Source organism: Neolamprologus brichardi, chromosome 17 (assembly GCF_056152115.1).
Source record: "Neolamprologus brichardi isolate AB-2024 chromosome 17, ASM5615211v1, whole genome shotgun sequence".
In the NCBI taxonomy this organism is placed as follows: domain Eukaryota; kingdom Metazoa; phylum Chordata; class Actinopteri; order Cichliformes; family Cichlidae; genus Neolamprologus; species Neolamprologus brichardi.
Window position 1 is genome coordinate 7,985,995 of NC_142120.1, and position 23,040 is coordinate 8,009,034.

The 23,040-nt window shown below is 42.6% G+C and overlaps 1 protein-coding gene across 7 annotated transcripts in view; it reads left to right on the forward strand.

The window, feature by feature from the left end:
* Nucleotides 1-23,040, forward strand: part of foxp2 (forkhead box P2) — a 103,966-nt gene that overhangs the window by 31,774 nt on the left and 49,152 nt on the right. For 4 of the 7 annotated variants that reach the window (XM_006780619.3, XM_035906773.2, XM_035906785.2 and 1 more), the window contains one exon: nucleotides 12,261-12,447. The exons of 1 other annotated variant lie outside the window; for it this stretch is intronic. In XM_006780619.3, coding sequence (XP_006780682.1) covers nucleotides 12,271-12,447 — 177 coding nt within the window. In that variant the 5' untranslated portion in view covers nucleotides 12,261-12,270. Of the gene's footprint in view, nucleotides 1-1,593; nucleotides 1,935-12,260; nucleotides 12,448-23,040 lie in introns of those variants that run through there. 2 more of the 7 variants (XM_035906783.2, XM_035906793.2) reach the window with 2 other exon arrangements.

Below are 23,040 nucleotides of genomic sequence, written 5' to 3' on the forward strand. Positions count from 1 at the left end.
GAGAAATGGGAGAAATTACTGGCATAATGTGGATGCTTAGAGCAATTAACAGCAGTTGTTTAATGGTAGCCCCTTTTGACTCTCTCCGTCGCTGTCTCTTTTTTTTTTCTCTTGCTTGCTTTTCCACTCTTGTCATCTCTCTTTCTCTCGCCTGCTTCAGCTCCCACGGTCTCTTTCAGCCTGTCATGATTGTTTGGTGTTTACCTTTCCTGGCTCAGAGCTCAGACAGTTGACACTAATGAAAATGATACTTTTTTTTTTTTTTTGGTCTGTGTTTGTCTCTTAATAATGATATCATACAGCTAAAATATGCTCCAACAGAGCCGGGGAGATAATGTGCTATTCAGAGGCTGTTAAATTATACCAGTGCGCCGCTCTGAGCTGTGAGTTCAAGTGGTCTTTACCCCGCGTTGGGGGCTACGTCTTTGCCTAAATAAATCTGTCATAGTTGCCCCGGGTGCTGCTCTTTAAAACAGAAGATTCTTGCACTCCCTATAACCTCTTGCGGCTGCCTGTATGCTCGCACATGTGTGTGTCCGTTAGTGTGAATTTAATTTTAAAGTTGCATCTGTGCCAGATTTCGATGTGTATTTGCATTTGATTGTGTGGCACAAACTTACATAGGCAAAGGAATAAATAAAAGTCCTCTCTTGTATTAAATCTCTCAGGCCCATGTGGCACTGCAAGCTGGTGGCAGATGGACTAGCTTTCGGCATCTGTTGTGTGCAGACTGGGGGCTTTGTACTCCTCTCTCCTGGGGAAGACCGAGCCTTTCTTCTTGCCAGTAGATTCCTGTCTGTTGGAGCGACTAAGAAAAACATCTGTGGCATGCAAGGGAGAGGGAGGGAGAAAAAGGGGAGAGAAAGAGGAGGAAAAAAAATTGACAAAAAGATTGGCAAACACCATTAGCCCTAAATGTTCCGTCTCATTGCCTGTTGTGCGTTGTTTACAATGGGGGAAACACGTCAATACATCACACGCAGCACATCTGATCCCAGCCGAGGCTCGTTCAGCTTGTTTCAGCTTTTGTCAGCGTCTTTAGCCGGCGATAGGGATTGGCAGCTTTGCACTTCTAGTAATAGATACTGACCTAATTCATTAGGCTTCAAACATGTGAATGTAACATTTGTACAAGCACATTTTCTCCTTTTATCAAGTAGTAAACCAAGCCTATAAACATTCTGGCTGAGGGAGAAAAGCTGTGAAATGTTTGTCAGCTTGTGTGTTAATTTTTTTTTCTTTTTTCTCTCTGTATATCTTTTTATATTTCTTCCTTCCCTTCCCGTAACTGTTTTGTTTGGCCAATCATTTACTTTTAAAAATACCTTTTGTTAAGGTATTTCTAACAGTTTTAATGATCATCTTAGAAAAATAGTAAGCAAGCATTCGGCATGTGGCGGTCTCGCCAGTTTTCAACCTTTTGTCGTCTCCCTCCCCTCTCAGATTCCTCCAGTACCCCCCCCCCCCCCCCCCCCCCCATTTCTTTGCCAACTCTCGCCACCCTCCGCCCCCTCCTCTCTGCTCCCCACGACCAGCCCCCCTACCCCGCCGATCAAGCCACTGGTTTTTGTGTACTATTGGTCCTCAGGCGTCAAAACAATCCAGCGGGGCTGCCTGACTTGTTTTAATTAGGCAGCACTGAAACGGCAACTGTCTCTCAGACGTGACCAGGCAGAGGTGCTCTCCCCTCGCACTACTGTAAATACCGCTGTAAATACTTCTCTGGTGATGTCTTTGACAGTAAGCGTCAGCTAGTTACTCTACTTTTTTTTTCTTCCTTTTTTGCCTCCACTTTCCTGCCGTCTGTTTTCCGCTACTGGCATTTTCCCCCTTCTCTTCATTTTTGATGCACCGTAATGCTCTCAGGTTTCTGAGAATACTTCTTCAAATGCTTCTTACCAGGGAGAGTGGATTTCTCAGTCATTGTTTAAAAGGTAGGTCATTTTATCTGCCTCTTTTGGACTATTTATGACTTAGTTTTGTGTTAACGTAGCAGTGCTTAGTGATGTCGTGGAACTTGGAAATACACGGATGTGATATGGCTTAATTGTTTTTAAGTGCCCCGTGCACGGTATGGAGGCTACCGACTGCCGCTGAGCCCTTCACTAATCCCATTCAGACTCTTTGAATCCACACACACACACACTTTGACATGCACACAATCGGAGCTGAAAGGAAAAGCGCTAGTATAAAGCCAGACACACATACCTTTGCGGCGAGTGCACCTCTCTCTTCTCGTACTTCTGTCCCCCTCTTGTCTCAGCAATGCCGACTACACAGAGCAAAGGAGAGAGCAGGTCCGGCAGGTTGCGCGCAAGAGCGATAGTGTGTGCGCACTTGCACGAGGGAGAGAGAAAGAGAGAGACAGAGAGCGTGTGCTCAGAGAAGCAGATGTGCGATTAGAGCGAGAGCAGCGCGAGCCTCCCTGGTAAGCATGCAGGCGAGATGCAAGGGGAGAGCCGGCGAACATCCTGTGACGAGTCACAGCAGTCCCCGTGTGAAGATCCCCACACACTCTCACATACACACACTCTCTCAGTCATACACAGGACCCACCCACACGCAGAGTTCCTGCACACACACACACACTTAGACATTTGCACACGGATGCACATGCTTTATTGCTACTTTTTAGAAGTAGCTGAGATAAATAAAAAAAAACTTCTCTCAGATTTATTTTCTAAAAATGCACCAAAAGCAGAGCTTTACCTAGTAATTGCGGTATTGCTCATTTCCACTAAACCGGCGAATGAAATGATTAAGTGGTGTTTTCCTGTAATTGCGAAATTTCATTATCTTCAGACTTAAAAAAAAATGATGGTCTAATTATATCCAGTGCGGAGAGAGAAAGAAGCCACCGTCTCTCTGTCATAAATTTCCATTTTGTACACTACACCCCCTCACCCACACCCCCACCTCCCTCCTTCCACACACACACATGCGCGCACACACGCATACACACGCCCTCTGCTGTCCCTCTCCCATTCTTTTCCTTCTCTCCCCCAACTCAAGCCTCCTCTTTCGGGCCTGCATGTCCGACCTGCACAAGGGCCCCCCGATCGGTAATTGCCCCGGTGACAACTGGAAATGATAGAATAATTGTCAGGAGAAGCGTCTGGGCTTTCTCTTTTTTTTTTTTTCCCCTTCTTTTTTTCCTTTTTTTTTTTTAATGGGGCGAGTGTGATTTAAGTATGCATGAATGGTACAGTGGTGGTGAGGTGGCAAGAGAGGGAGAGGAGAGGAAAGGAGAAGGGGGGAACTGGGGCGGGGGCTGTGTGGCGGGTGGCGAGAAGTGTAGGGGGGGTTGGTGGTGGGGGGTGGCTTGTTTATGATGCCATCCCCCATAAACACGGCTAAAGTGATGACACAGATAGTGTTGCCTCTTCACACGGTGACACCAGTCGACTTGGGGCCGTTGCAGCTAGACACCCTCGGCGGTGGCAGAGCCAAGTACTCTGTTCCTCGGTCAAGCTCTCTGGCACTTCTCACCTTCAGGTAAAAAAAAAAAGAAGAAAAAAAAAAGTCAGGCAGACTGTCCATCCATCTATTTATCCATCCATCCATCCATCATTCATCCAGCCATCAATCCTCTGTCACCCATAGTCGACTTCAGGCTCTTGGCTGTGTTTAATGGTTGTATTTTATTGCCGGGCTGTGTCTCCTGCCTTCCCCGTTGGTCGTCCCACTGTGTAACCGTTCAGCCTTGGTCTGCGGGCTCTGTTAATCTGCTGCTTAATTAGTGTTGATGAATGGCTCAGTGTGTATGGCTGTGTGTGTGTGTGTGTGTGTCTATGTGCATGCGTACAAGTGAGCACGTGTGTGCTGGTTTTGGCTTTGTGTGTGTGTGTGTGTGTGTGTTTGAATGAATTCGTGTGTGTGTGCATGAACTTGCTGTGGTATTTTCTGCTCTTGTACTATTTGGATAGTGTGTGTGTGTGAGTATGTGTGTTTTTCAGATGTTGCTACTCGCTTGCTAAGCTAATCATTGATCATTAAAATCAAGAGGACAGTGATGCACCACTATGATTAAGCCGAATAAAAGGGCACAGCCACTCAATAACCTTTCATAAGCTAATAACAATCAAATATTAATCAGCTGCAGATATGTGTTCTGAGAGGGCAAAGCTGTTACTTGAAGTTTGACTTATTTGTTTTTCTCCCATCTCTTTGCGTGTGGAGGGGAGAAAAAAATCCCAAACTCTTTGGAGCAGACGTTTAGTTTGAAGAGGAGAGAGGTCACAAGACTGATAATTGGTGAAGCACTAATTATCTTTATCAAAGGCGAGTGGGATCATTTGTTTACTTAAATATTGATGAGGGTGAGCAAGGCATGGTATTGGGCTATTGTGGGCATATTATTAACATTTTATAGGGCTTTGTGCAGGAATGTGAAAGGGACTCCTCTTCATAATTTAATACCCTAATGCATAATGAGCTATGTGATTAGTTCACATGGAGAATTGGCCAAACTCCATTTTGAAGGCAGATAATTTACATTGTTCTCTAGAGTCTGGCATATAATAGGTTCTTTAGCGCAATAAAATTAAATGCTACACATTTTATATTTCAGCTCACAAATCCCCCTGGCAGTATTCAGTTTTAAGTCTTCTTTTTCTGTTTTCTTCTATTCCTCCCCAAAAAAGAAATAAAAAGGTGGGGAAGTGAAATTTAAAATTGTTCGACTAAAACACATGTTTACCTACATGTTTTATTTAGAATGCACACTCACCAATTAACACTGTTCATTAGCAGAGCTGCGTTATTTGTTTTGAAAGTTTAACCAATCACTTTGTTATGCTAATTGTGATGTAATTTAATTTGAGTTCCCGTAATGATGATGCCGCTATTATCCACATAAATGATGCAGTTAAGCAGCACGGCCTCATTTGCATGTGCTTGAAGGGAGAGAGGCTGAAAGGAGCCGGCTCCCGTATCACTCCGCTTTAATTTTCCACCTCTGTTCACTGCTGCCCTTTGGGTCTTCCTGGCCTGTCACCGGCTATTGATGATCAGCACTTTTATCTGATTATTATTTTTTATTTTATTATTTTTTTGGACTTTCAGACAAAGTGGCCTTTTATATGCCTGCTAACAGATTTCTATGACTACAATCTGGGGAGATTAAGCGATCGAAATACGAGGCGCTTACAAAATGCGGATGAAAATTTCCCTGCTGATTGTATTAAACATTAAGGTAACAGTTGATTTGCGTGCGCACACCTGCATGGATGCCTTGCTTTTCATTTTCAGTGTCTCTGTTTTGGCTGTTGGGGGGGAGGGGGGGGGAGGTGTGTGAAGGCGGGGGGGGGGGGGGGTGCGTCTTGAATTTAACATTTTCACATCAAAGTGGTTCTTTGTTGGTGCTCTGGCTTAATTTTTAATCTGTTGATTCCATCAGGATTTCTTGGATTGGGCATTATTGTGATGTGATTTGGACACTCAGGTATGTTTTATTTTAAAGCAGAGGTGCAGTCAAGCAGTCTATGCATACACACACTCAGCGGTCTCTGTATATATATATTTTTTTTCTTTTTTTTAATCCTAAGAGGAGCGGGATCGTTTCTTCTTTTTCTTCCGAGTCCCCAACCTTTCTGTGCAGAAAGTCCAACTAAGCCAAAGTTAAGGACATCTCATTATCTGTTTTGTCGTTGGCTAGACTTTAGTAATTTTCCTCAGAAGAGATGATTCCCCCCCCCCCCCCCCCCCCCCCCCCCCCCCTCCTTACCAAACCCACCTTTTTATGCTTCTAATTGGTTACATAAATCTTGTCTGGTATGAATGAGGAATGTTGCGGTGTTGTCAACTGCAATCTTCACCCTTATTTACCAATTCATTAAGATCTATCGATGCAGGACTGCTGAGAGGGAATGACAACATAAATCAGAGCTCGAGACATAATGGCCCTAATCAACCAGAAATAACTGGAAACGTCACAATGAGCTATGTCTCTGTAGCTGTGTCAGACGCGGCTGGCTCCCCTGCGCCCGTCCGCTGGATCTGTGGAGAGGAGCGGCGAGTCAGACCCATCCAACTGTCATTAGCTCCTCTGATTTTTCTCAGCAAGAACACCAGAGCAACGTGAAGAATTTTGTCCATTTACTTCTTTTTTTTTTCTTATCCAGTCCTTGCAATGTGTCAGAGCAGCTCAGTTTTGATCACTTACAGTATTTTCTGAGTGAAACACTTCCAGATACGATGTCTATAAACACAGTTAGGTCTGGAGTGCCTTGTATTCGCCGCGCACCTCCTCTCCTCGTGATAAAGATTATTGCACGAGACAATGAGGCCTCCCCTCTTTATAGGTCAATTAGCCCTGATTAGGTGGGCTGAGTTAATTAATGAAATTGGCAAATATGCAAATGAGAGCCGACTGATCGGGCTTTCGTCACTGTCTCGCTCGCCCACAGCGGCAGGGCTGTCTACAGCTTCAACAGAACGAGGTGCCTGATAGGTAACATGTAAATGATATGGGTCGAGCCTAAATGCAGGAGAGGACTAGTCTCTCTCCTCCTCTTTTTCCATCAGGGGACAAGCCGTGCTGCACTAATATTTCAAAGAAGTGTGCATTTATTACTATACTACATAAATCTATTAATAGTAAAATATTTTGTTTATAATTTTTTTCTTGATTTTTAATGAGATACTAGTGGATTTTATTTTATTAATACCAATGCTTGCCTTTCATATCCATTTATATTAGTAACTGGATAGCTGGTGTACAATGAATATTTTGCTATTATTATATTTCAGAGCTGGTTGCATTCACATAACATTAATTTGTATTAACGCAGTATCATTCCTACTATTCCTGAGTGCCTCTTGCATTTGAATCTAAAGAGACATTGTGCCGATTGTACAATTGAACATGCACTTTACACTCTTTCCTATGGTTCTCTTTGTCATTTTATTCACCCCCTTTCTTTCTTTCTTTCCACTTTCTGTTCTCCACTCTGACACACTCTCACACATCCATTCAGGGACACTTACATACTGTGGCAAATAGTCTGTCTTTTATCTTATTCTTTCTCATCTCTTTATTGTAAATAGAAGAGAATTAAGTTCTGAACATTCTTGACTGAATGTCTCCTATCACAGAACTACAATTTATTGTCAGCTCAAATGAAGAATTGAAATATGGCTGAGGTTTTTCTCAGTGTAGGGGCTCATTGGACAGGAGATAACCACATTTGATTCCGTTGCTTTGAATAATGTTAATCCGGAAAAAAGCAAAGTCCATTATTCATATTCATCTCTTTTCATTTGGCCCCACTCCTGATTTTGTAAATATGATTTCTTCAGCTACCACCCCCACACCCCCCACACCCCTTTTTTTTTCCCAAAGCAATCTTTATTCACCAGTGAAGCACTTTTGAAATTCCTCTATCTGAGAGCAGAAACCATTACCATACACAGGTTTATAAGAAGTAGTCATTAATGCTCTTTTATGGTGGCCTTTTAGTGCCAAAAAGGAAGCTTTTAATTCTAAGGCACGGCAGTCTGGCTCTCCTTACTTAATCCGGAGGACTGGGTTGTGTCGAACGTAGCTTTCCAAGTGGTCGTTTTTCCATCTCAAACTCCAAACTCGCTACAAGAAGCTGTAGGCTGTAATGAATTGCTTGTGATGTCCCCCCCTCGTGCTGTGACAGCTCACTGGCAGGGAAAAAAAACAACAATTCACACTGAGGTACAAACAGATATATGATCATAATCAAAGATTGTTTGAAGGCATAAAATTTGTAGATTAAGTTATTCAACTTTTTGCCATTCATTATTCAAAATTCAGTGATTTTTTTTTTGCATCGTTTTTTTCAGTCAAGCACATACGTGGCATTTTGATTTATTAAGCAATCTGAAGTATTGAATATGTGAGCTCTTGCCCTTGCCTAGTTACTTCTTTATTTTGTATGCATAGTAACTTATGGCAATGATGAATTAATTTCACTCAAGCACAGAATCTGTGATTATTTTAAATGGTAACCATATCTAGACTTGATCAGAGAGCTGTGAGGAGTCAGCAGACTGTGAAATGTAATTTCTATTATTATTAGATATATATATTTTTTTATTCTGAACTCACACACCAAAAGAATTCCATCCAACCACCTGAAATGTGAACCGATAATGAACGGACGTCTGGGATCACAGATTTACCGGTCACTTTTTTTCCCCCTCCGCCCTTTCTTTTGTGTCATCCTAATGAAAATATTTTTTGCAACTCATGCATGTAGAAGGTGAAAATGGATCTGTGTTTTAGATAGACACAGTGGAGAACATCCTCATGCTGAGAATGGATAGCCCAGGGACTCTGAACAAAAATTCCTCAGTGTTCCCCAGACTGTGTTGGAGCATAGGAGACAGCTGTGTATTCCCACTAGATGGATTGCCAGTGTCATAGTGTGTGTTTACTGCACATGATAGAGCGGGAGACAGGCCAGGTAATGAGGCTACATTAAGGGCTTTTAGAGCTCGCAAACAAAGATGGAGGGCTGCTTCTTTCCCCTTTAATGATAGGTGTGTGTTTTGTCGTGTATGTGCAGAACTGGGAGTGTGTGTGTGTGTGCGACTGAGGCAATGAAAGGCTCAATTTTCCTTACACCTTTGTTGTGTCACTTCTCCAAAGAAATCGGAGAATTTCTCCAGATTTCTGGGCCAAACGCCCCGTCGGGACACTTTCTCAGATTCCTGACGATGCAAGATTCAACAGTAAATATTTGCTATAACTGAAGAGGAAGCAAGCAATCGAGTGATTGTAGAGTTGCACACGAAATGAGACAAAAGCTGGAGTTGCTCTGAAGCTTTGCAAAATGAAGTGTTTTTTTCTTTCTGTTGAACCTCTATCTTAATAGAAATGTTGGTGCCTTCAGCGACAGTAAATTTAGAGAGCTCAAAGCTATCTTCATCTCTTATAACCCAAACGCCGAGTATCACTGTCATCTTCCTTCCCAAAGCTATACGTCTGCAGAATTACCAGCATATTACCAGGTAATAACAGGCTTCCTCTTTGCTTCCGATCATGATAATAAGTGGTCTAGGTTCTCCCTCATTGGAAGATTATGGCTTGAGGAAATGGCATCAAATAGCGGGTGTGTTGAAATGCAGGACACCAATTTATGGATGTCAAACACACGTGCAGGCAAGCCGGCAGCCGGCGAGCCTCACTCATGCAGCATTAAAGCAGCCACATTGGAACGACGGCCTTGGCGGATATTGTAGCTGGAGGTGACGTGGTTCCTTCCAACCCAGTTGGTTCAGGACAGGCTGAGCTGGGGTCAGGGCTGGTACCCCTCAGGGAGAGGGCACCGTGGTGGGCTCATGCACATATACAGACGCAGTCTTACATGCATGCTTCATACAGTCACGCCCCCAGGTGCAGAGCATTGTCACTCTCGAGTATTGTGCATGTGTTTGTGCGCACACACACCCGTGTATGTGTGCGTGTGTCTATCTGTGACAGTTCCATCACCCCCACAGTCAGATCCACAGCTTGGTTGCCCGCTCGTCATTGCAGCCTGGCTGTGTTTCTAATTGACATTCTAATTGGCAGATTTGAATGCCGCCTTTAGATGGCTAATTAATTTATCTCACTGCTGTCATTAAGGTTAAAGCACCATCTGATCTCTGCGAATATACTTTGCATATATCTGCATTATCATTATGTTGCAGATTTTATTTTGGAGGAGGTGAGGAAGATTATAGCGTTGAGATTAAGCTGGCCATCTTATTATTTATGTATTCAGATTCAGATTTTTCTAACAGTTTTTTTAACCCTTTTTTTCTTTATTTGACTTTAACTTTTTATAAATAGTAATCTGATGTGAGCTCAGGTTTTTCTTTAAAAAAAGAGTAAAATCACATTGATTTGTTAATATCAAAGTAGCAATTTTCCTTGGATTTCCACCATAGTTTGCGTTGCATTCAGATGTTATTAAAAATCCTCATTTCCTCGTCTCTTATATCTTCAGGTTTTCCGAACATCCGTCGCCGGTCCAAGAAAGAAAGCAGGAAAAAAAAAAAAGAGAGATCCAAGCTCCATTAGAATGTTCATAAAATCATAGTAAAGGCAATCAGACAGTCTTTCTCTGAATATTTTAAACATTGGGCATGTAAAATTTATGCCTAATTTGAATACTTATTAGCCGGCTGATCTCGGCTGCAGCCTTGAGTTTCTTATGCTGAGATTCATCACCGGATTGGATGTCACATTGTGCCAGTCTCTCTCTCTCTCTCTCTCTCTCTCTCTCTCTCCCTCTCTACCTCCCCCCTGAAAACATCACCACCTTCCTCCCTCTCTCCATCCCACACCCTCTCTTCCTCTCGCACTCCTTCACTTTCATTCTTCTCCTCTGCCTTTCTTCGTCATCCCCCACCCTTTCTGTCTATCTCTGCCTTCTTTTACTGCGTCTCTCTCCATCAGTAGTGAGCGCTGCGGTGTTAAACAGGGGCCTGTTTGTTCACAAGCACGCCTCGTCCTGGCCTCTTCCCTATTTACTTGTGTCCCGGGCAGCTGTCGCCCTGCTCTGTGTAATAGCTCAGCCCTGTTTGTTCTCCCTGCCTAGATCCTGTTTATCCTGGCTGTGGACATCCTTTAAGGCCTGTCCTGTATCTGCCCCTCGTCAAACACTCACACATGCACACACACACACAAACACAGTGAAGGGACGTGTACACACTTCTATTAAAATGGTATTTACAGGCCAAAGAATACACACGGTACCCATGTGGGCTGGGTACAAATGCACACACAAAAAAGCGCATTCACACACAATCATTATCATTGTTTGTCCCTCTCTGGTTGCATATATATGGATTCAGTCGTGGTGGTGGTGGAGAAAAAGAAGCTGTAAAAATATTTGTTTTAAAATGTAAAAAATAGTAATAGGACTGGAAATATTAACAGCTTTTTAAAGCAAGGTTCCTCCATAAGAGAGTCACTATATTATGTTTTTTTTAAAAAGGGGTATATTTTTAAAAATTAATTGTCTCACATTATTTTTTCCCCATTTTAATTTTCAGCATTTCAGAATTTCTTTCTCCTGCACACAATTTGTGATTGCGGAGTGCTTAAGTTGTCTTTTATTTATTGTGAGAACTGATGTTGGCGCTGCTCTTCTCTGCCCCAGCGAAGGTACAGAGCATTAAATGCAGGGGATAATGATAAAACATTTATTACTGGAAAGAGAGGAGGTAATATGCATAATTTATGCTGTTTTTAGCACAATCATTAGTGATATTCATGATAGAATCCTTTCTTCATCCCCTTTTTCTTCTTCTCAATTTTTACCCAAGTTTTTCCATATCTAATAGATGCTGACAGAATTAATTCAATTTCCTATATTTATTTACACTTTTTAAAATGTGGCTTTGACTTGTAAATCTGCCAGCAGAAACTTTGATTGCATCTCATCGACACCGGAGTTATTTATTTTTTAAATGTGGTAAAATAAATGAATGTATAAGGTTTGATTAAAGAAGAGAGTGGAGAAAAACATGATTCAAGCCAATAAGATGAATTATGAGCGTTCTTTCTCTATGGAAGCCTGCGAGGCAGATTTTCTTTAGCCACAGCAAGGATGACAAACCCATTATGGTGTTCATCACCAGCCCTGCACCATGTGATTTGGTGCCGCCTCCTCCACCTCCTCCTCCTCTTCCCCGCCACCAAATTTTAATTTTGCATGATTAGCCTTGCGTCATTAGGCAACTTCATTCAGATGCGAAACACACGAAAAATCGGACAGCTTCCAGACGGCAAATATTTTAAGAGTGCCCTCGCTTCTGTATTTTCTGTCCGTGGTGCCTGGCCGTCCTCAAAGTGCAATGGAGATATTAAGAATTAAGCACATGTTATTTAAGAATCCCATATTTTATTTATTTATATATATATTTTTTTTGCCTTTAATTCCTACCAGTGTATTATGTGTTTTTAATAATGCAAATACTAATAAAGCAATGCAGGTGCTCTGATTTACAGCCAAATTTTAGTGGCTTTAAAACCACATTTAGATATTCTTCCCATTTCAGAAAGCACCAGGACATGCATCTCTTTGTATTGCTTCATTTACACAATGAATGCATAATTGCTCCTCCTGCATCCCCCCTTTCTCCTTTTCCCCCCCTCCCTCTTCTTTAAATGCTTTAATTTGCAGAGGGGGACTGAGGGCTTGATAATGGAAGCGTAAAAAAAAAAAAAATAGGAGGGAAAAAAAAGGGGGGAATTGTAACAAGAAGAGCCCTAACCGGTGCCTCTTAATCACTTCTAGGTTTTAAATCATGATGATGCAGGAGTCGGCCACAGAGACAATAAGCAACAGTTCAATGAGTCAAAATGGAATGAGCACCCTAAGCAGCAGCCAATTAGAGGCTGGCAGTAGAGATGGGAGATCAAGCGCTGGTGACACAAGCAGCGAAGTAAGCACAGTCGAGCTGCTGCATCTGCAACAACAGCAGGTAAGTTGTGTTTCTCCCCGTCTCGTCTCTCTCTCTCTCTCACTCTGCCGCTCTCTCTCCCTCACACACTCCGTTTCCCCCTCGCTCTACCTCTCCGCTCTGCTGTGCTCTCTTCTCAGGCAGCGCTGGGGTGTTCTACATAGGCAGGAGGCACAATGAATGATGTTGTTTTGTGTATGTGTGTGGCGTTGTTGTTTTTTAAGCATGTGGAAAACACATTGTTTATATAAGAGGCTGTTTAGGTTGTTGGTAAATGTTCTCGGCAGTTTGTTGTGCTGACAGCGTGCTCTGCTTGAAGCTGCTGCCTCCAGATGATGCACAGAGTGTTTTGCTGCTACTGTTTTAGTTTAGAAATGCAGCTGTTATTTTTTTATTTCATGTCTTGCTTAGTTTTTTTCCACTAGCATTTGAATTTGGGAATATATTGGGGGTTGTTGCTGCCCTGTGAGGCCATGTGAGAAATGCAGTGCGTGTGTGTGAGACAGAGAAAAAGTGCACGGCAGAGGGAGAGAGGACAGAGAAAGAGAGAGTGTGTTGGAGCATCAAACGGACCAGTTTGGACAGGGAGAGTGTGTATCTGCGCGCATATGCATGGGTGTGTATGTCATGGCTGCGCTGTATCCACCAGAGGGCCTCCTAACTCGCCACTAGTTGGAGGCTCTCACACAGATGCAGACATTCTAACCACAGACCCACCAGCAGGAGAGAAACCTTTGACCGGGACGCTTTTGATTTATAGCTTGCAGTCTCCGATCTTCACTTCCCTTCAACTAGCAAATACTTTAGATATACTTTTTACAGTTTTTCCCCAGTTTAGTTAGTTATTGTATTGATTTTATTAAATGGCGCTTCTTAGAGTCACCGCTGATCACGAATATTTGATGCCTGCTTTTTTCTTCTCCCTGCCAACACATGTTTCATTGTAGCGCTGCTATTCATCTCAGTCACAGCAAGTTGAGGGTGAATTAACTGCAGGGTGCGGGGGGAGGGTGGTGGAGCGGTTGGGGGGCAGGAGTTGTGAAAGTCAGTCGCCAGCAGAGTAAAGGAGTCAAGTGTCTCTCGTGTCTTTTCACGGTGAATGATGGCTTTGACAGTTTGCCAAAAGAGCAGTGGGAGGTTAGGTCAGAGGGCCATGCTTTGGGGTACATGGAGGACAACACCGCGGGTTTTGTAACGATGCGTGCTGTCCTTTGGGCTAACGGTGAAATTTTCATGCAAGTGTGTATTTGTATTTATGTGAATTTTTCTTTTCTTCTTTTTTTCGGTGGCAGCTGAAGCCCTGTGGTCAATTTGGCGAGGGCGGAACAATACGTGTCGATGAGTTTCTAGTTTCTGCATGTGTGTATACGGGCTATTCAGTGTAGCAAAATGAAGCTTGTCCTGGAGCACTCCCCCCCCCCCAGTCCACCATCACCTCTTCTGTTCCCCAAAAGCCCCATACCATCCAAACACCCATTTTCCACAACCCTATTCACCCCTGCTGGTGGCTTCAGCTGCATTATAGCACTGTGGCCTCATCCTCCTGCTTTATCACCACTCTGCCACTCTTCCTACACACACACGTATGATTGGGGTCAGACCTCTCCTTCTCTCAGGCATCACTCGTGCATTTGAAGACGTTGGGTAGATTTCGGTAATTCTCTCTTCTTTTTCTTGACAAATGAATGGAAAAACCAACACAGCGCCCTAGTAAGGTGTTGAGCGCCCATGTGTGACCAGAACGCCTCTAAGGCACCTTGACGCAGATTCTTCAAGTTTCTGAAACTCTACTGGAGTGATGGAACACCATTCTTTTAAAAAGATATTCCCTTTTCTGTGTTTTGATGATGGTGGTGAAGAGTACTGTCTGACACGTCGTCTCTCAGAGGTGTTTAATCGGGTTGAGATCGAGTGGGTTTGAAGGCCGTAGCATGCGATTCACATCAGATTCATACTCAAACCACACAGTGAGTCCTAGTGTCCTTTGAAACAGAGCACAGTCATTACGGAAGAGACCATTCCCATCAGGAGAGAAATCCTAAGATAAAGGTGATCCCTGAGAAAACTTTGAATTGCTTTACATTTCATGTTATATGTTTCATTTTATTAAAATTGCAATCTGAGCAGTAGATTTAGAGATATTAGACTGTGTACTCAAAATGTAATTGAAAAGAATGGATAAAAGTGTGTCTGTCAGTGAAAATGAAAAAAAAGTGCTGTTAAAAATTTTAAAAAGGCCACAGCACTGAGAGGTGGGAAAAAAGCAATGTAAGCATAAGGTGTCTAGTTAAGTCTGTGAGATGGACATACGGCTGAGAGCTGTGATGGTGTGCGGTTGGGGTTGGGGGGGGTGTATGACAGTATGCGCCTCGTAAAGAGGCCAGCCCGAGCCTTCTCCCAACCCAGAGAGAGACACATTGAAATGAGCAGTCCGGCTAACAGGTCTCTGGAGGCTTTTTAAAACAGGGGCCCTGTGTTGTTAACTTCACACACTTCCTGTGGTGTGCTCACACTGCAAGCACAGTTCAACAAGAGGATGAGGTTAGATTTTAAAAAAAAATATATTTTATATATTCATCTGTTAGCACTGAGCACTGCTGCTTTTGTGTGTCTGACGGATGTGATATTGACAGGTGTATATGCAGCATGGACCCTGTGTGGCCATATATGCATGCAACCATATATACATGCACTTTTTTTACACTTCAATGCAGCTTGAAAAAAATTCTATCCACGTTTGCTCCGAGTCCATTTTGAAGGAATGCAGTTGAATGTAATTTTCCACCCACATTTGGAATGACATTGAGTGGTCCATTGGGTATAGAAGCTGCAGCCTCTCATCACGCTGCTGGGGGGATGATTAATAATAAGCACTGATGAATTCTCCACTGTCCCTATGGGTTCTGCCATTACCTAGCAGCTCCAAAATACCACCTGCAGCTATAATTAGAAAAGCAGCATCTTCAGGTCTCGACACCTTAGATTCGGCCAAAGTCTGTAAGATCAAGATGAAGTAACGCACACAGTTTTTCCACATCCAGATGTCAAAAGTTGAGATTTTCCTTTAATAATAATCCACTATTATTTCATTTAAGATAAAGTGAATATCTTTTACAAATTTGAATGTCTTTCGTTTTTATGCAGGTCATTGTGTTCAGTGTAAAAGCCACACATTTCGTTATCCAGCTATCTGAATAATAACCATTGTCACAATTAAATTTCCAGTCCCTAATTTCTGTCAGGGTTTCATCACCCCGTTCCCAAGGTTGTCTAAATAGACCTAATTTGATTTGAGATCACAGATTAGATACCCACTGTATCTGATTGCAATTTGCCAGCTGCAGATATGTATCAGAGCAAATGATGAATGTTACACAGCTCTAATTGCTATGCAAAATGATCACTATAAAAGCTCTCTTGTAGAGCAAAAAAAAAAAAAAATGTGCTGAGCTCATAGTAGCAATCTATTTGTCATTGACCGGAGTTAGCTTTATGTTTTAATAGTATACGCTGCCAAGTATGTACATGGAAGTCATGCATCGATCTTTGGGTCTGTAACATAATGCCCTATAATGAGCCTGTTAGTTGATTACAGTGTTCTGTAGACTTAATCCTGCCAGGGTTATCAGTGGGATTGATGAGCCAATGCTCAGAACTGCTGCCCTCCTTTAAATGGGCTGAGTTCCTACAGTAGGAAATATATTGATATTCAGAGCAACATGGAAGCATGGAAGGCTAATGTATTATGGTTGGGTCAGCCACTGTAACCAAAGACAGCTGTATGAACAACCACTGCAATCTGCTACGAGTCTAAAGACTTCACTCATTAAAATCCAGTATAATTAGAAAATGCTGGCTTCATATTTTTGTATTTTCAAAAACCTGCTCCTGTGATTTTTTTTAAATTAATTATATTTTCTTTTTTGCATGCAATGTGCTTTCTGCTTGCTTGCTTGCTGGCCAAATATTTATTTTGTTCAAAAGGTGCCACTTATGGCTGACAGAGGCAGAGTTCTACATGTTGGTAAACTGGTTAGGTATGCGTTTTACCGTTTTCCTGAGGCACATGATGCAGCAAAATGCAAACTATCCAACCCCATTTAAATGAGTGCAGCATTTTGACATAAATTACAATAAGTGCGCCAAGGTGCCATCTTACTTCTAGGCTACCCCTGTCGCTACACAAGAGCTAGGCAGTGGTCCAACTTGAGAGTGACAGCAATTAACCTGCCTTCCTAGCTGTTTAGCTGGAGGAAATGGAAGGGATGAGAAATCTGACAGCAAGTGATGGGTAGTATTTAGGGTTTAGGGGCAAATTAAATTCTCCCCAAAATGAAAGTCATTAGGGAGAAAGTTACCCCACAGACAAAGGACAAAATGACAATGTGTGTGTGTGTGTGTGTGTGTGTGTGTGTGTGTGTGTGTGTAGGTGTGCTCGCTCTTATTTGACAGACATATGAGCTCATCTTCCTCTTATAACAACTCAAGTTTGTTGTTTAGTATAAACTGGGTACTGACACACAGTCTTCCCCTACCATCCCTCCCCATAAACAAGCCTCGAGCATCTTTCTCTCTATGCCCTTCACCTGCCTCTCTGTCTGTCTCCTTGTACTGTATTTGAGAAGCAAGAGAGACACACACATACACACACACAGACAAACACGCACATACCTAAGATGCAAATCTGGGCTTTGCCCTTGAGCATAATTTAAAGGCCTAATCACCCAGACTGTCCCTTTGGATGGAATAGGGAAGGAGGGAGGGGAGGATGGTGTCTCTCATTTGCACCCTTACACAAAGAAGCTCATTAGGTTTATCTTTCAGGCCTGAGATTGCCCCACTCAACTGTGTAAATAAGACACTGGCCCTGGCCTGATGCATCAATCACCTCTCAGGACAGGAGAAAGACCTCCACTGAAATATGAACGATTTCATAAAGGAGCCTTTTGTTAACCATCATCGTCTGTGTGAAGATAAGGTTTTTCTGTAAAGGCAGGAGAAGCATTAGGAAAGCAGCGTGTACTATATGTCTTTGTAAAATTATTTCCCCTTTCAGCGAAAAGGCAGTTCTTCTCTGGCAATCCTTGTGTCTGACTTATTTACAATGAAAGTCATCCTTCTTTTTATTTCAAGCCTGGCTATCAGCAGACAGTCCCCACAGAATAGTACATACAGGCCTGTGACATATAGGCCTGTAGTTTCCCCCTTTGCGATGACACTAAAGATATAGGATGTGAATGACAGCATAGCTGCTGTTTGCTCATGCTTCCCCAGACAAAACACAGTATTATTCTATTATCTATCTAGACACCACCTCTTCCTCCAACTCTCCCTCTGTCTCCCGTTCTCTGCCTTTTCCCCCCCTCCTTCTTATTCTTCAGCTCGCAGAAACCTGGCCTGTCCATCTATGTTTAAGACACATTACATGTGGCCTTCTGGAATTTACAGTGGCGCTCTCCCAGTAACTCCATTTCGTGCGGGTGTCCCTTGAGAGCATGGCGAAATGTCAAGCTGCAAAGCTTGAAAGAGAGACGAGGAGAAAGGGACAGTAAGAGAGCGGGGAAAGCAAGCGATGGAGGAATTGAGAAGAGAGGATGAAGAGAGATAGTGGAAATCTGCTGGAAATAAACACTTACGGGCATCTTATCCTCAAGCAGTTGCAGTAAGGTCAGATGAGTATACGGGTTAAAGGTGGCACAAGAAGAAGAAAACAGATCCTGCTCTGTGTGTGCACGTGCAGGCTTGCGTTTATATGGTTCACCGCTAAAAGTTGACTTTAGTGTAACTGTTTATTTTCTGCTAAAAAAAAAGAATCAAGAAAAGAGTTAGTTTGAGCTCTGCAGCATTCATGTCAGATCAACTGATTTCAGCGCTGGTTCAAATCAAATGATGGCTCAGATGATACCTTTCAAGTCATCCAACTGACAGATCCCACAATTTAGTTAAGTTGATGCAAGCCACTTTACAACCCACTTCCACAACAATTCCTTCTTCCATGCTGCGTTCTGTGCACTTTATGGTTTGCATGTATGCAGATTGCCCTGAATAAACCCAGTTCTCTTAATCCAAATTACTACAGTTGTAAATAATGATATTCATTTGACTAACTGAAATATAAAAAGAAAGAAAAGACATTACCATGCAATTATATAGGAATACATTAAATGGAATCTAGTTCATTCAGCTTAGATTAGGCCTTGTGTTTGACCTGACACACTTTTTTTCTCTTTTCTTTTTTTTCTTATATAGTGCAGTAGCTCAGTGATAAATGACTAAGCCAGCGTTAACCTCCTCCGTGTAAATAAGAGGCAGTCATTCAGCAGCACACACTGTGGCCAATAGTCCTCCAGTCTCTAGCTAACCTCGTGCAGGCCAGGATCAATGGCCACTTCACAACTCATTTCCTTTTACGCCTCCCTAACTGCCCTGGTCCAACTCAGGGAAATAAATGGCACTGGATCTATAAGTCCACTCACGCAGACACAAACACATAAACAGCCACACGTATATACACACACACACTGTGACATACTCTGAGGGGACTGAGCAATTCTTTCAGCTCAATACCCTTCACAATAATTTATTTGCAAACTGGCTCGGTGTTGAATAGTGTATCATCTTTCGCGGCCTCACAATCGAAAACGAGCATTCTGTCATTGTTTATTGCCACTCCCCTGTCGTCGGCTTAAACTGCGTACCAGTCATTAATATGGTGGGGTGGAGTGTTAGTGTCACACACAGCCTGAATACATACATTTAAATGCCTCTGTTTTCTTCTAATGTGGAGTTAAGAGGAGGATGAAGAAAACACGTGCATGTGTGTGTGTGCATGTGTGTCAGGGGGATGCTTTCCGATGCATACGACGTATCGCATTGCTGACTGCATTTTCTGGAAATGGTTCCCCCCCCACCCCCCCCAAAAAAGGCAAGTGGCTTATAGTCATTTGATAGGCCACGACACCGCTATCCATTTAACAGAGCTTAAAAATCCTACATATGCATATGCTGGGGTGTCTTAAGCTGACAACCAAAAGACAGGATTTGCTAGAAGGCAGCTTTGGAGTGTTGTGAATTTAACAAGCATGTCTAGTATTACAGTTCCTCTCTGCTTTAGTCATGAATAGTAACAAATCAGACTCTGAAACGCATGCCCGATGGTTTGTTGTGTATCACCCCCTTCCTTCCTCTAACTAATATTAAAATGACTTCAAATCTGGTTAAGAAGATGACTAGGAAGAAGAAGCAGCATCTTTAATGTCACCGGTGCTCTCGTTCTCTAAAGCGCCCGAATCTGTGCAGATTCCAGGTATCGTCAGTTTTTTCTCTCTTTTTTTTTTTTTTGTTGTTGTTGCACTTGTTAACACTTCCTGCTGCTCCGATTACCTCCATCCCTGACCCATTTTTGAATATATAAATGGCTCTATCCTTCTCCCAAGTTGTTTGTAGTTGTAACACTACGCTCTACAAGGGGAGGGGGAGATGGTCTTTACACATTGCCTCCAAACACTGTATACATATGTAAGAGAGCCAGCTGGGCTCTCAGCCCTCTCCTCTTCGCAGCTTTTCATACAAATGTAGTAAATAAGCTCAGGCCGTGGGGAATTTGAAAGCTCCAAACAGGCAAACTGACATGTCACTTAGCGCTGGCTTTGGCTCTCTTCACTGCAGGCTTTAGAGCTGAAGCTGGTGGCTTTTAAAAGTGTATCAGCCAAGGTCAGGTCCTCACTTTTGCAGTCAAGGTGGAGTGCTATCTGTATCATTTACAACTTAATAATAATAATGCCAGGCTTGCTGTATTTCTACATTAAGACAAATGTAACAATTATAAAGTCAGTCAGAAGACGCTACTTAAAATGTGTCATTTTTGGGTAAATACAGAGAATAAGATGTACAGAGGTTAATAATAGAAGTCACGCTAGGAATCCATTCCAGTAGAGATAGACAGGCCCACCTTTCTCCAGCCTGTGTTCATGCTCAGACAGCCTGCCATTCCTCATCAAGAACTAACCACTGCTTATTTACCCACACTGGGGACTTAACTCACACGAATTGATCAGTGATAGCAGTGGAAAGCTGCTTGTTCCACCCTAATAAAAATGACGCCCATGAGCATATGCAGAACATGCTTTGTGGGCTAGGCGCAGCACTTCAAGCTTGAGTAGACACTAAGCTGATATTGGTTTCACGCTTGAGTCTGTAGTGCGAAATCTTCCAATGGAAAGCCAGAGATTTGATTGTTTCTGCATATGCATTTATCAGAAGTTTACATGATAAATATACATTAGCCTGGTGGCTTGGCCATGCGTGGTATTGTTTCTGCGATACTATTCTTCGCGCATTCCTTTTCACCTGTTTGGACTTCATCATCCAATTCAGCGTGAACCCGATAATCCTAATTTGCACAAAAACTTCAAATGGATTTGTAGGAGTTTTTCTTGCATCGTTAGTCCTCGCCAGAATTTCTGTCACAGCAAGGAAATACTTCTTTGTTGGCACAGGTTTTAAGTGTGTGAGGAGAAAATTCCTCAGAAAATAACTAGAACTTTCTTTTCTTTTTTTCACAGAGTATCGCATAATTTAGACTCAGAAGTTGAGGTCTCTATCATTTGTATAGAACAACCCCCATTCGCCCATTGGCTTAGCCCTTACTTAATTTTGTAAGGTTTTTATCAAAGTCTTAAATTATGTCATTTATCTTTCATACAAATTTTAGCCATAGGTTTTATTTATTTAATACCCACTGTAATTGTTCTGTCCTTGTATGGAGTGCTATGAAGGGAATGATCATGCTTTTGGCACATTTATCAAAGCCCAGAGAGGGGAAGAAAAAAAAGAAAAGCAAAACGGAGGCCCTGTTCTCACATAGTCACCAGACTAAGAGTGCGACAGAGTGATAAATTTTCTTGTTAGGAGAAATTACATCCACTAACTTGAGCTACTTCAGCATGAAATTGAAAAAGAAGCATTTCTTGTGAATTTCCATTCTTGATTCAATGAAAGATGTAGATTAGCCTTTTGGAAAAAGGGTGGGCACAAGAATGAAACTAAAGAAGTATGATTCTGCTCACGCTTGCTTGTTCTTAGAAGCGTGATATAGGATGCTGGAAAAGTCTTTGTTTGTGGAAGTAAGGCCCAGTCAGGCTGTTGGCAGATTAAAGAAAAAAAGTGTTTAACATCTCTTTCTTTCTTTCTTGTGTGAGTCTGTTTGTGTGGTATACATTTATGTACTCAAGCACAAACCTTATGCATTTTTTTTTATCAGTAAAGCTTTCCAAGCCTCTTTGTCTACCTCACCCCTGTCACAGTTTGTGCCCATGATAGCTCCCTCTCTCCATCTCTTTCTCAGTTTTCACACACACACACACGGGTGCACACGCACACACACATTTCTCCAGACCCAGCTGAGTCTAGTAGCCTGTTCTAGTGAGGGTGGTGGGGGCTGGAGGGTGGATTACTGATTGATAGACGCTGGGTGTCTGAGTGGAAGGCAGATAACTATATCTTCTGCTGCTCACTTAAAGGTCAAACACACATTGCTGTAATTGGAATATTCACAAGGCAACCGCCGAGGTACAATGCAGATCGGAGGAAAGAAAGAGAGGAGGAGAAGGAGCGCAGGACAAGATAGGTGTTACATAAGAAAAGAGATTGAGAGAAAGAACAGGGGGAGTGAAGGTGATCCATTGCCCTTCCACAGGCAGATGCAGCGGCTATTTATTGAGCTGATCTTTCGGGGAAGTGAGGCATTCACTGAAAGATACATTGCCCTCAATGGAGAGCAAGCCTAGATGAGGAGACAGGGGGCTAATGGCAAGACCAAGTAGTCACATAAACGTGTACAAATGGCTATTAAAAGTCTGTGCTCCTTTGCTTTAGTGGAAGGAAAATTGGATTGAATTCGGTTGGGCAAAAAAGAACACGTAAAAATCATTGCAACGGATTATCTAAGGCCACACACGCATAGTAATTTATATGCTGTTTTGTGATTGCTATCTATACGCAGAATAATTGCTTGAATCGGCTGGAAAATTTGCCGTATGTGTGGGTGAGGTGAGTTCATTCACTAAGGTCAGGGTGCTCTCTTTCGATGATGCCAGGAGACAGCAACACTTAGACTCGACACTTAACCTGAGCTCTGCAGGATGAGACAGACAGACACTTATACTATTGACCTGCAACAGCAGAGCCCCCAAGACGGGGGTCTTATACAGATGCACTTAAGGCTTGAGTTGCGTATGCACACTCACAAACAAATACTGAGGATTCTAAATGATATCACCCCAATTTAAATGAGTTTTCCTTGGCATGAAGGGTGTAGGGCACTGCTACTCAGTAGCTTTCCTGTTTTCCCTAATGATTGTTTTGTGTGAGCTTTGACTTGGTATTTTTATCAGTGGTATAATGGGAGAGGAATGCACTTAAATGCAGTTTACCTACCAGGGATGCTCCAGCTGAGGTGTGCTGGGGTTTACCTAACCTTTTATTTACTCTTATGCTCCTGGACTTTGTTTGTGCACACGCATCTTATGTACAGTGCACAGACTCACACATTTGTGTCAACACGCTGATCCTTTCTGGTGTCTGCATTTTGCAGGGTTCTGATTATTTACTAAT